The sequence below is a fragment of the Carassius gibelio genome, chromosome B11 (assembly GCF_023724105.1).
Source record: "Carassius gibelio isolate Cgi1373 ecotype wild population from Czech Republic chromosome B11, carGib1.2-hapl.c, whole genome shotgun sequence".
In the NCBI taxonomy this organism is placed as follows: Eukaryota; Metazoa; Chordata; class Actinopteri; order Cypriniformes; family Cyprinidae; genus Carassius; species Carassius gibelio.
Genome location: NC_068406.1, coordinates 6,201,685 through 6,214,671, shown reverse-complemented (window position 1 = coordinate 6,214,671; position 12,987 = coordinate 6,201,685). Strand labels below are relative to the sequence as shown.

The 12,987-nt window shown below is 42.7% G+C and overlaps 1 protein-coding gene and 1 long non-coding RNA gene across 2 annotated transcripts in view; both read left to right on the top strand.

Moving 5' to 3' along the window:
- LOC127967931 (copine-5-like) overlaps positions 1–317 on the top strand; it is a 73,484-nt gene extending 73,167 nt beyond the window's left edge. The window contains exons 7-8 of the mRNA XM_052568703.1: positions 130–193; positions 264–317. Of these exons, the coding sequence (XP_052424663.1) occupies positions 130–193; positions 264–317 (118 nt within the window). The remainder of the gene's footprint in view (positions 1–129; positions 194–263) is intronic.
- Positions 318–2,546: 2,229 nt separating this feature from the next.
- On the top strand, positions 2,547–12,617 carry LOC127968600 (uncharacterized). Its single transcript, XR_008156025.1, has 2 exons — positions 2,547–3,203; positions 12,501–12,617. It is a non-coding gene; the product is annotated as an uncharacterized LOC127968600 (long non-coding RNA).
- The last annotated feature ends 370 nt before the right edge of the window (positions 12,618–12,987 follow it).

Here is a 12,987-nt window from a genome sequence, read left to right as displayed (position 1 = left end):
TGTCGAATAGTTCCCATTGACCTAGACCTCTTTATGGTCTTTTCCTTGGGTTGCACTTAATGACTGCAGTTGTGTAATCAATGAGTTCAACATCTGATAGTTTGATGTCATCTTTATTGTCTATTTCAGGGGCATACCGGGAAAGAACTGCGGCACAATCATCTTATCTGCTGAAGAACTGGGGAACTGCAGGGTGAGTCTGTCACTGTGTCTTTAGAGGGGGACATAGTGTTGCATTCATTGTTTTCTCTCTTCTGGGACAGGCAGAAATGAGTTTTAAGCAGATGCCTGCAATTTACTCTGTGACCTTCAATTAAAACCACATGGTCTCATTAAAGCCCAGAGAGCTGCTGTGCAGATAGAAAACATCATCTTAGTTTATGAATTTATCCATGCAATACAAAAAAATAATGACTCGTCTTGACTCTGAGGATCTTTAAAATAGAAAAATGCTACTTTTTTTAAAAGGTCATGGAGGTTTGTGGGCATTTCTCAACAGAGCATGATAAACTGCAAGATAAAGAAACCAATGATTTTTGAACAAGAGGCTGTCAGGTCAGCGTGGTGGGCAGTGGATTCTCTCAAAGAGGTGTGCGCAGATGGAGCTAGGAAACTGTTGTGTCTAATGAAGTCCACACCCTTAGTGTCCAGCATGTAATAAACAGAGACCTCATTTAGGCAGGGGCTGTCAATTTAGAGCTCAATCCTCATTAGAAAAGATCAATTCAGTCAAAATTTAACAGCATTTTCTATGCTTTACAGTACTTTGGAGCTAAATGGCAGTACAGTGTACATTAACACAAACAGATTTAAAAAAATGAAAGTTAAGTTTGTTAACTTCTCAGAAGGACGTCAGGTCCACTTCATTGGTTTTCTTAAGCAGTTTACAATAAGGTCCCATTACTTAATGTTAGTTAATACTAACATTAACCAACAGTGAGAAATACATTGTTACAGTATAAATATTTTATTGGTTAATAAAAATACAACTGTTCAATGTTGGTTGATGTTAGCTCAGGTAAATTTTAATTTAAGTAGCATTTCAAAAAAGTAAAAATGGACTCTGATTGTGTTTGTAGTTTGGCACCCTGATGAAGACTTGTTAACCGCAATGTGTCGGTGAACTTATGAGTTGTTTTTAATGTAAAGCCATGTGAGATTAAATCATTTTTATTTTACTCTATATTTTCAAGTGCCTTGCCATTATTTTTCTTTTTGCTTAATCTGTTTATTGAGCTTTTATAATAATAAAATGATAAAGATACAAGAGAATAGAAACAACTTTCCCCCCACACACTACCCCTAATGTTATACAAACCAAATCAAAAAAACAAACAAACAAAAAAACTCAATACAAAATTAGTATGTCACTTATGTACATAATAACCTTATCAAAAAAATATAGATAAAATACATAGATCTTATCTTCAAATGTTCACATTTTTGTGCTAACTGAGAAAAGCTGGGAAAAATATTATCAATGTAGATACCATTGACAACTGCGATACTTGCTCTCTGCCAAATATTAAATGCTTTATCATTAAGAGAGGAGGGATTATAGGGTTATGATTAATAGGTTAAACCAGTGGCAAATGCTGCAGGTTTGCTAGTGCTAAATGTGGCAATTGCCAGACAATGGTATTACCGTATGGAAGATGTGAGACAGCAGTAAGAGGGCAACACAGTAGTATGGCTGGCGAGGCTGGGTAACAAGAATCCTCTTCAATACTGACCCAAGCTAGGACCCAATCTCAGAGCCCGAAATTGCTCTGAAACCTGATCAGTGTAGAATGTATATTTGCCACCTAGTAGTAAAATAAGAATTTAGGAAGGGAAAGCCCACCCTCAACCTTTGGTTTCTGAAGTATGTCCCTCTGATTTCTGGCTTGTCTTTTGTTCCAAATAAAAGATGAGATGTGTTGGTTTAAAGTCCATTGGGGAATGCAGCCTTCATGACCGCTGTCTGAAGCATGTGTGAAACAACGGAAATATGTTGGTACACCTGTCCCATGTTGTCATAGGCGTGGTGCCCGGAAGCATAAAAGGGCACCTGCTGAATACTTCATCCACTTAGGTGTCTGAAGGAGATTTAAACAGGCAGGATAAGGTATGGCGAGGGGCAAAGCATCTCGTTTCCTCTCAGGAAACTATGGTTGCATGCATTAACTAAGAAGTTCCTCTTCTAGAAATTGAGACACTACGTCCCCTATGGCATCGGGCATGTGCCTTTCCACCTGGCAGGGGAGCACCAAGGAAGTGACGGACACACACCAAGCCTTTCCACAGAAAGGGGCCCTGCCACTGACACCATGGGCCGCTCACACAACTTGGCAGAAATGGGGAATGCAATTAGATCAAGGGGAATATCCCACCCAAGTTAAGACCACAACTATCCTCAGGTAGCTATGCTATGTGAGCCATATGAGCCTGGATACACTAGACCGCTGAAGAGATTAACTGGAAAGCTTCTAGAGAAGCTCAAAGATAACTACTTAAATCCAGGTAAGGAGAATAGCTGCTGAGCTAGAACACAGCTATCCTCGGATAAATATTGTAACAACATTGAGTTTTACATAGTAATTAACTCAAATGATATATAGGGAATTTGAATAATTAATCAAGAATTTGATTAATATATATCTCAGATGACAGTTACATTTAATTTTATTGATTATGAAAAATAGCTCAATTGCCAATACCAATACTAAATCACAGGGCACTGTAATTTACTCATTAATATGTCAATATTACATTCTTCATATCAATTATTGTGATATCTCTTACTGTAAATTATTGCAGATCAAAACCGTGGTATGTCCAGCACACCACTATAGACCTATCAATTTTCAATAAAGTTATCACGCCTTATAATTCAAGGAAAAGTATTCTCTGGCCATGAAAATATTATCCTATCCTTATGATAAATTTAGTTTCTAAATTTAGAGCTTGTAGCTAAAGACCAAAACATTTCAGTGACTCGTAATGTGAGTGGGGTGGAGTCCAAAGCCAATCATTTTATATATGAGTTTTAATAATTCAACTAGTAATACATCAAACTACAAATCACACAGAGTAAAATATGCGTACGAAAATACAGACAATAAACATTTAAGAGACATAACGGAATCCAAATAAAGAGAGAGAGAGAGAGAGAGAGAGAGAGAGAGAGAGAGAGAGAACGAGAGAGAGAGAGAGAGAGAGAAGTGTAGAAAGCGAGAGAGATCACAGAATGAGCTCAGGTATGAAAATCATAGTCAGTAACTTTTAGAAGCCAACAACAAATCAGATCATAACAACACTTTAAACCAGCATTTAAATCTCCATAGAGAAAGTGATACTTGCAGAAGTGTCCCATGTGAGTGTGGCGTGAGATCGGCGTCGAGCTTGTGAGCCTTGCGCGTTGAAACAGCCATGTGCCATGAAACGGAGGCCATGTGACGCGCGTGCACGCTGCGCTTGGCGTGAGCGTGGAGCACGTGGTCCTTTGTTCTGTCCTCGCGCGGTATTTGAAAGGTTCAACAAACATTGTTCCAGAATTCGTCTTCCTTGCGTGGAGAGGCGAATAGTTTAATAAACTTTAGTAAAGAAAAGAAAAGAAAACGAACGAAACGAAAGCTTCCAAAGGAGCCATTAAAATGGCTTTTCCTCTCAGCCCCTGTGCTGAGGGGGTTCGCGCTGGGAGCGCGGCCTATGGCCGCGCGGAAAAAACGTTGGAGAGCAGCGTATCCGAGAACGGGGAAGAGGAAGAAGAGGGAGTGGACCTTGTTTGGTCAATTCTTATAGCTTGAGATGTTCACGCCTCTTTTCGCGTGAACCACCCAATGAACATCCGCGATCTGAAGCGGCGGGAAAGTTCCTTTGTCTCTGTTGAGACAACCCCCTGATGATTTAGGGCCTGTCCGATTTCATCAGGAATATTAAAGCAAGTTCCTTATTCCAGATTAAATACATTTTTCATTACTTTGCTCTAGATAAATGGGTCTGTCAAAGCATGACGATTAGAACAAGACTAGACATAATATATATATGACCAAAGATCTAATTTTTAGATCGAATTACACATTTAAAGATTTGTTTAACACATGATAACACTGCAGATATTCCCAATTTATATGGGAAACCTCTAATGTACCGCAAAAACAATACTATACACATTAAGACTACATTTGAGTACATTCTATCATTCTTTTGTAAGGATTAGGTTTCCTGTCCTGTGGTCCTGTGAGCTCGTAAAATTTTACGAGCTACCAAGGAGTGTGGGGGTTGCAGAACATTTCTTTTTGAGAAAGTATAAGATTGAAATCAAGCATTTCCACTTATAAGTCAGCACTTTAACCATTTACCCAGGATTAACCATTTTATGCAATACACAAACATATAAAATACATATTTAATAAAGGACTTACAAAAGTAAGGAACAAAAAGAAAGGTTTCTTTTTGTGTGTGTGTGTGTGTTAAGGAATTTGGTTTCAGGTATCCTTTGAGGCTCGCATGGGTATCGTAAAGTAATTTAAGTCCAGCCAGGCTGGCATTTAGTCCCAACAGTCTGAATTTATAAAACAGAATTTAACCCATGAATCGCTGATCTGCATATCTGTTACATCTCCCCCTTTACGTCAGATGAAGTCCCTGTGTGGACATCATCGGACGGCAATCATCCCGGATGGGCAGATGACAGGTGAATCGTGATGGTCATGCAGCAGGTGGGTCATGATGACAGGTGGTTCCTGAAGCTGAGGATTCAGCTTGGTGAGGTTCGGTATTGTCTTTGACTTTGCGTCCCTTTTCCGGGGATTCCATCGGAGACCTCCAGCCACAGTTGTCGTGAGTTTGGCTGTAGAGGTTTGCATCTCGTTGAGTATCCTGTATAGGATGAAGGTCACGCCAAGAGTCAGGGCGGGACCAATGACGGTGGAAATGCACCGTGCAGTGTCGGCAGCAGTCCAGGCTAGGACCGCAGATGACTGGTTCAGAATGGGCTGTCGAGACATTGCTTGGAGGGCTGTATCGACAGGAGTAATGTCAATGTGTTGGGTGGTACCTTTCAGTACTTGGTCCAGCAGGTTGGCACGGGTGGCGGTGTCATGCTGGTCGTAGGTCAGCATAGCTGAGCGCACAGGAGTGTTGACGAGCCATCTGTTACCCACAATCTCTGCTTGCGTTTCTGTGACTTGTGTACGAGGCTTGGCTTCGGCAGGGCAGCGCGTATCGCTGACCCAGGGTTGCAGCTCGCAGATTCCTTCAGAGTTGTGTCTGAGGAAGGGTTTGCTAAGGCAGAGATAATGAATGTCTTTGGTTAAAGTACACATGTGCATGTTTGGGGCCAGGTACAGCTGTGTGTTGCTGTCGTGGTAGGCCACTACATTTGGAATGTGTGTTTTGGTGTGGGTGTTGCTCTTCCACATCCTGACACTGACAATGTCTTTAGGTCTGTAGACTTGGCTTGACTCGCTGATGAGTTGGTTCAGGAGCACGTTCACTTCTCTCTGTTTGGGGTTTACGTGCCGTAGGAAGGCGCTATTCAGAGAGTTGGCCAGGTGCATTCGTAGCAGGTCAGCTGGCATGGTGATGGTGTAAGACAACACAGTTAACACGAGGCTTAAGGGTATCATGTATGGTGGGGTTTTACTCGTGGTTAGGCTGTCATTGGAGGAGCTAACCTCCCACAGCATGTCTGTTGTTAACGCTGTAAGCAGCTGAGTCTGGGTAAAGTTCTTCTGGAAGACAGTAAACAGTGGTTTCAAGGAGTTTACAGTCTGGTTCGCTGCATTGACACTGGACATAACAATGTTAAACATTCTGGCGGCAGCAGCGGCTCTAAGCAAAGCTCCCGGGAACTGTTTGGAGCGGTGGTGGTGTCCACCTAACTCCATTTGTGTAACCGTCACTTTCTCATGTTGGCTGAACAGGTGTTTGACATCGGCCTCAGTGTGAGTGAGGGAGTCCTCTCTCCATCGGAACCTTGTACAGCTGTATTCGGTTACAGTGCTGGGGTAGTGTGCCCTGTCATCGGTAGTCAGGAGTCTCAGCGGTTTTCTCGGTGGCAGCTGTCCTCTCTTTGGCTGACAGCACGGCACGGCAAACCACAGCAGCATCCTGGTACAGATAATAGGGAGAGAGAGAGAGAAAGGGGAGAAAGAAACAAACAAGGCCTGTCTTTGGTTGGACAGGACAGTCTCTTTGCTTCGTGGGCGGCGACTGGGTTTAGCTCGCCCTCGCCCATGTTTTGCCACATCTTGCTGCTGGCATGACGCTTGCCTCAGTGTTGTGTCAGTGGCTCTGGTGCTGCGTGGTGCAGCACATGCTGCGTCATGGAAATATATTGGCAGTATCCCCCTTTTGCTCCGTGGCATTACACGCCCTGGCATTGTGATGTCAGACGGTGCACAACCCACAATATTGTTCTGTGCACGCAGCATGGTTTGTGTATCATGCAGTGGTCTGGGGCTTTGGTTGTCAGTGACTGTAGACTGGTTGCCAGGGTGGATGGAGGGGTCTGAGAGGTGGTAAAACAAAGTCATTATCAAGGTTTCAGAAGCCCGCATGTCCGCTATGTTGGTCTGTGTAGACAACGGAGCTTGCGTAAGCGATTCTGAGGTAGGCAGTTTAGCTAGAAAAGTTCTTGTGCTGTGTGTAATCACTTCAACCTTGAATGTGGGTGGGTGGGTTGGGAGTGACCACAGAATGTTGTTTAGTGTGCCAGTTTTGGCAAGGGTGTCAGTGTGATCTTTAAAGTCCTCGTCTAGACTTGGTAACTTTGAGTGTCCTTTTTCCTTCTTCCAGTACACGATCACATTGTGTGTTTTTGTGATGTTATCACATTGCTGGAACAGGTGTTGGTGTTTGACATGCTTGTTTGCAAGTGTGAGTCCGAGTTCCACACATTCAGGTGAGGATTGGAAGAAACCCAGCGTGTGGTGTAAGGTTTGACCACCTTGCAGGTTGAGCCGAACAGCGACCCCTTTGGTGTAAGCTGGTACCACCGTACCCTGTTTGTTGACTAAGGTACAGAGGCTTGAACTTGGGCCTGTTGTTAGGGCGTTGTACTCATGGCTGGCTGCTGGGGTTCCCGTGACCTCTGTGACCTGACCGTCTGGCTCTGTGGGAGTTCCCGTGACCTCTGCGACCTGACAGTCTGGCTCTAGCCACCTGTGTGGCTGGAGAGAAAGAGGTTCTCGCACTTGAGCAAAGTCTTTTAGCTGTTTGAAGTTCAGAAAAGGGTCAAAGTGTTCTAGCAGGTCTTTGTCGATGAGCAATGTATGAGTGTTCATTGGTGGGACATACATGGGATGTATTAGACTCATCGGAACGAATGTCAGGTGAATGGAAACAACCTGTTCAAACTGGATGTCATCCTGTCTGTACACCTGTACATTCAGTTCATAAGTTTGAGGTGTAAGAGTTCGATCTTGTTTCTTAGCTTCAAATTGGAGTCTTTTGGAAAGGTAAGATGAGATCACCGTCAGGTTTAATCCTGTGTCGATCAGGTCTTCCCTGTTGACTCCTTTTTGACCCACCCCCTTTTTGACAGGGCTGCCCAGGAATGTTGGCATTAGGGCAGGTGGGACGATCGGTGGGTGATGAGGACCGGTCTTGTGTAGCTCGCTGCGAAGGCAGGTAGTCAAAACAGCATTTTCTGGTACCTTGTGTTTGTGGTACCTGGTGTGAGGACCTGTGCTGTCTCGTTCAGTTAGCTGTAGCTGTTGACTGTGGAGCTCGGGCAGTGTTCTGGGTGCTTGGCTCATCTTCCTTGCGAGTATTCATGTGAAGAAGATCTTTCAGCACCCTCAGGATCTCTGCTGTCTCAGACGTGGCTGCACTGTGTTGCCCTCTGCTGGCTTGGAATGGTATTGACTCTCTGTAAAGATGTCTGTGACTGTGGTGTTGTAGAGCGCCATCTAGGGTTAACTCCAAGCAGTGCTCAGAGACAGAGACGTTGGGGTTTTTCACAGTCTTTTCACAAATAGTCTTTTGCTTGGTGCAAGCTTTGTGGGCTAAGTTCCGTAACTCTTGTGTAGTTCTGTTACGGGGACACGCTGGGACTCTGAGATGAAAACTCCAACTGGCATGTAGGTTTGGGAGGAACAGAGTTTTTAAGTTGAAATCCTGTTCCATACCTGGTTCGTTGCATGCTCCGAAGTAGGTGTTTCGTAGCTGACTACAGAAAGTCTGTGGGTTTTCAAATCGGCCCTGTTTGAGGTCCATAGCAATAAGGAGCCCATGATCTGAATTTGGATCAGAGAATTCAAGAATCAAAGTCTGTAGCAGTTGCTGGTAGTACGCTTTGACAGTCTCTGGTTGACGATCCAGAAAGCAATGCACATCACGGCTGGACGTGATTTTTAACAGGTACAATGTGTTCACATCTGTCACGTTAGCGACAGTTTGCAAATGAAAGTCAATGGCTTGTAAAGAAGCATGAACGTCATGTCCTCCTGCAGGATCTGGATTGAATGTAGAGATGCTTCTGGCTAGCTTGTGAAGTTCTCTGTGAGCAGTGCAGGGTTTGGTGACATGCGTTCTCTGGAAGGGTTCTCTTCCCTCCGTTGTTGACAGATGTTCTTGTAAGCTGGCTGGTGATTTCCTTAGAAGGGAGATTACACCCCCTTTTCCAGCTCTGGGTTCTTGGCTGACAGGGTTGGAGTGGCGGCCCGGGAGAAATTTTGTGGTGTGCGTTTCTCCGATCCAGCCACTCTGTAATCTGTGAGATTGTCTCAGTTCGGTGTGAACAGTGTCAAGTTCATCTTGGAGCTCATCTCTCTGCAGAGTAAGCTTGTTGAATTTAGCTCGGGCCGCTTGCAAGTGTGTTTTGCAGGCCCAGGTTTTATAGTCTCTTTCTTTCAGTTCAGTCTCTGCTCTGTTTAGGAGAGCGTCGCCTTGCTGGAGTTTTTTGTTGAGTTCTTTTCTGGCTTCTCTCTCCAGCTGTTCTCTTTGATCTGTGTCGAGGCGAAGATCTTGCAGGGCATTGTGAAGTCTTTCAACTCCTTTCTGTAGCTCTGGATCTGTGTCGTCCTCTTTCTTGCGCTGGTTCTGGGTCTCGAGGAGGAGCTGATCAAGATGACTCTGGGTTGGGGCCTGGTCCTTCCAGGCCTCCTCCGCGATGTTGCTCCGTTCACTGAGCCGTGCCTGGGCGACGAGAATGTGAACTAGGCTTCCGAAGATCCTGGCGAGTTCTCTGTAGTAGTCGCTTTGGTTTGGATCGCGTGCCATCAGTTCATCTAGCTCGGTGTCTAGTTGCTCTGGGTGCTGCAGGTTAATGGCATCCTTGGGCAGGAAGGGGGTCGTCACTGCTTTCAACCATGTCGAGAGGTGGCCCCCGTGGACTGCTGGACTGGATGCCTGGAACATCCTGATTCTCTGTCGGTGAGAGAAGCACAGCACACACACACAAAAAGACCAATGCAAGTTCGTTCTACGTTTAACGAGCTATATTCATACGGGCTGTGCCGTTTATGAGAATTTTGGGGCTGACTGATGCAAACAGTCAGACAGTTAAGTAGCCAATTAACTTGGGTCAACGAAGGACCTGACATGGAGATTTGACAGGCAGTAGCCTAGCGGGTCGTGTGATGACACCGGCTGCTGGTGGTCGCTCTACTATTTAACTTCGTTGGTGGCTCCCAGGTTACTGTCTCTATGTGAAATGAAAGAAACAAATCACAACAGAACAGAGGGTAGAAAAGATCAAAGTGAAACAACACTTGAAATGAGATGAAAACAATAGAAACACAATGTGTTAGTGGGAATAAGGAGGCCTAAGCCTACTGCTAAGATAGGGCCAACAGGTGAGTGGGCTATCTGGGTAGGAAACCTAGAAATATGGTGTGGCTTAAAGAAGCAAAAGGGTCAAACACTTAAAATATATCCGGGGGAATATCTAATATTCTGTGGCTTATAATAAGTGGATGGGTTTTATCACATTTGGTTCACCTGGGTGGATTGAAGTCATTCAGGTGGGAACCAGTGGCTTGGTCAACCTCCCCGGTGCTCCCCAAACACTGAACCGCAGTGTCCCCGGTCCTCCGTTACTCTGGCGTGTCGCAGGACAGCACGGCTTGTGACTTTTAGCACAACCTTTGGAGTGCCAAAATTGCTGATGTCTCTTGAGACAAGAGGGACCGAGTTTCACTCGCAGCCAGTATCGGTAACACCGATCGGGCAGCCTTGCTCACTGGAAACCTGAGATGACTGTCCAATCACCAAGGGAGTTCTACAATCAAATACACAAAGGATGAACAAAGGAAACTTTAAGTTAATTAAGGTTTGGTTTGTTTAACATCAATTGAGTAACTATGTAGAAAGGAAAGGTAACAGCTTTACCTAATAATGATAAAACAAAGAAAGGGAATTATAATAATGGTAATTATTAAAATAACCTAAATCAAAAGAGAGAAGAAAGAATAATACAAATCAAAATAAAAGACAGGAATGAAACAAGGGAGAAGGAGTAGCTGGTTTTCACCACAAGGTGGGGGTAAGTACTGCTTCTCTGTCTTTAACCTGCTGAGCAGAAAACTTAATTCAAATTAAAAATTCAAAACTGGTTTAAATCAAAATTTAAAATAAGCATGTAAGAATTAAAAGGAAAATCGGAATAATATCCTATAATAACCATTGATAGCTTGTAAGTTATCATTAATGATCATGAAATTAATCAAACAGGGTGAGATTAATCAAAAGGGGTAAAAGTGGACATGCAATTTCAAAACAGAATGGAAAAGACAGAGGTCTGTTAGTCGATTTAACAGGAGACTGCCACTAGATGGCTTACCTTCTAAGTGGGTCAATCAGTGGTTGACCTGACACATCTAGATTTCCACTGTTAACAATTACATTTTAATTCAAATCATGTTTGAAACAAACTCCAAGTAAATGTAAACAGTCAAAGGCAGGGAACATTCTTTTGTTTCCCTGTAATCATATTCGCACGAGCAAAGCTGTAAATGCAAATAATTCTCGAGAATTTAGACATCCAATTCAAATATACATCACAGGGGATTATAAATTAGCAATCAGAGCGCATTATCTGAAATGGCCACAGGTTGGCAGCTTTGCACTCATGCAAGCTGGAATCAGAAAGCAGGGTGTACCCTGAAATTTCTAACCCACACGTTCCCTCTAGTGTTTAGATAGAGGAATTACAATTTCAATAGGACTTAGAATTTATCTGATCATTTGTCAGGCTGATTTTCTGCATCAAAAATCACAAGTAACAAACAGAAAGTTTTAATTTCTGAGGTGCTATATATTCACATAGGTTGAAGAAGGATCCGTTCACTTCCGAAACACAAATGTAACAAAAACAGGAATTTTCCAACTGTTGACTCCAATAGACATTTATCAAAATAGCACTTATGATTTAAATGTTTTAGGTTTAAAATCGGGTAGCTAAGCCAATTCTAGACCAGGAGTTTTTATCGTTTATTTTTTTGAATATCAGGTGGTTTACCATGAATTCAATAACGATATTTAATAACAAGGCCTTTTTACTGAATCAGAGGAACATCGCTCATGTTCAGATTTACATGTTGCAACTAATAAAAGATTTCTTCATCTTTTAATTATTCATATTAAAATGTTCTCACTGTAAAAAGATTTTGGTCTTTCTTAACAGGATACTTTTAAAATTATACTGCAGATTACGTTCACTAAAATTAACAGTGACTATACTGTTAAGTTTCTATAAATACCTAGGTGCTTACTGACCAGCTTTTTGCCTCAGTCAGTTAGGAGTGAGTTCGCGTCTTGCGACTTATCTCACAAGTAACGTTACATAATTTCATAGCGGACGTGCAGAAATTATTAAAAACCATATACACAGATTGATTGCTCACAAAACGAAGTTTGAAATGCCCGCGTTCCTCCACCAAAATGTAACAACATTGAGTTTTACATAGTAATTAACTCAAATGATATATAGGGAATTTGAATAATTAATCAAGAATTTGATTAATATATATCTCAGATGACAGTTACATTTAATTTTATTGATTATGAAAAATAGCTCAATTGCCAATACCAATACTAAATCACAGGGCACTGTAATTTACTCATTAATATGTCAATATTACATTCTTCATATCAATTATTGTGATATCTCTTACTGTAAATTATTGCAGATCAAAACCGTGGTATGTCCAGCACACCACTATAGACCTATCAATTTTCAATAAAGTTATCACGCCTTATAATTCAAGGAAAAGTATTCTCTGGCCATGAAAATATTATCCTATCCTTATGATAAATTTAGTTTCTAAATTTAGAGCTTGTAGCTAAAGACCAAAACATTTCAGTGACTCGTAATGTGAGTGGGGTGGAGTCCAAAGCCAATCATTTTATATATGAGTTTTAATAATTCAACTAGTAATACATCAAACTACAAATCACACAGAGTAAAATATGCGTACGAAAATACAGACAATAAACATTTAAGAGACATAACGGAATCCAAATAAAAGAGAGAGAGAGAGAGAGAGAGAGAGAGAGAGAGAGAGAGAGAGAAGTGTAGAAAGCGAGAGAGATCACAGAATGAGCTCAGGTATGAAAATCATAGTCAGTAACTTTTAGAAGCCAACAACAAATCAGATCATAACAACACTTTAAACCAGCATTTAAATCTCCATAGAGAAAGTGATACTTGCAGAAGTGTCCCATGTGAGTGTGGCGTGAGATCGGCGTCGAGCTTGTGAGCCTTGCGCGTTGAAACAGCCATGTGCCATGAAACGGAGGCCATGTGACGCGCGTGCACGCTGCGCTTGGCGTGAGCGTGGAGCACGTGGTCCTTTGTTCTGTCCTCGCGCGGTATTTGAAAGGTTCAACAAACATTGTTCCAGAATTCGTCTTCCTTGCGTGGAGAGGCGAATAGTTTAATAAACTTTAGTAAAGAAAAGAAAAGAAAACGAACGAAACGAAAGCTTCCAAAGGAGCCATTAAAATGGCTTTTCCTCTCAGCCCCTGTGCTGAGGGGGTTCGCGCTGGGAGCGCGGC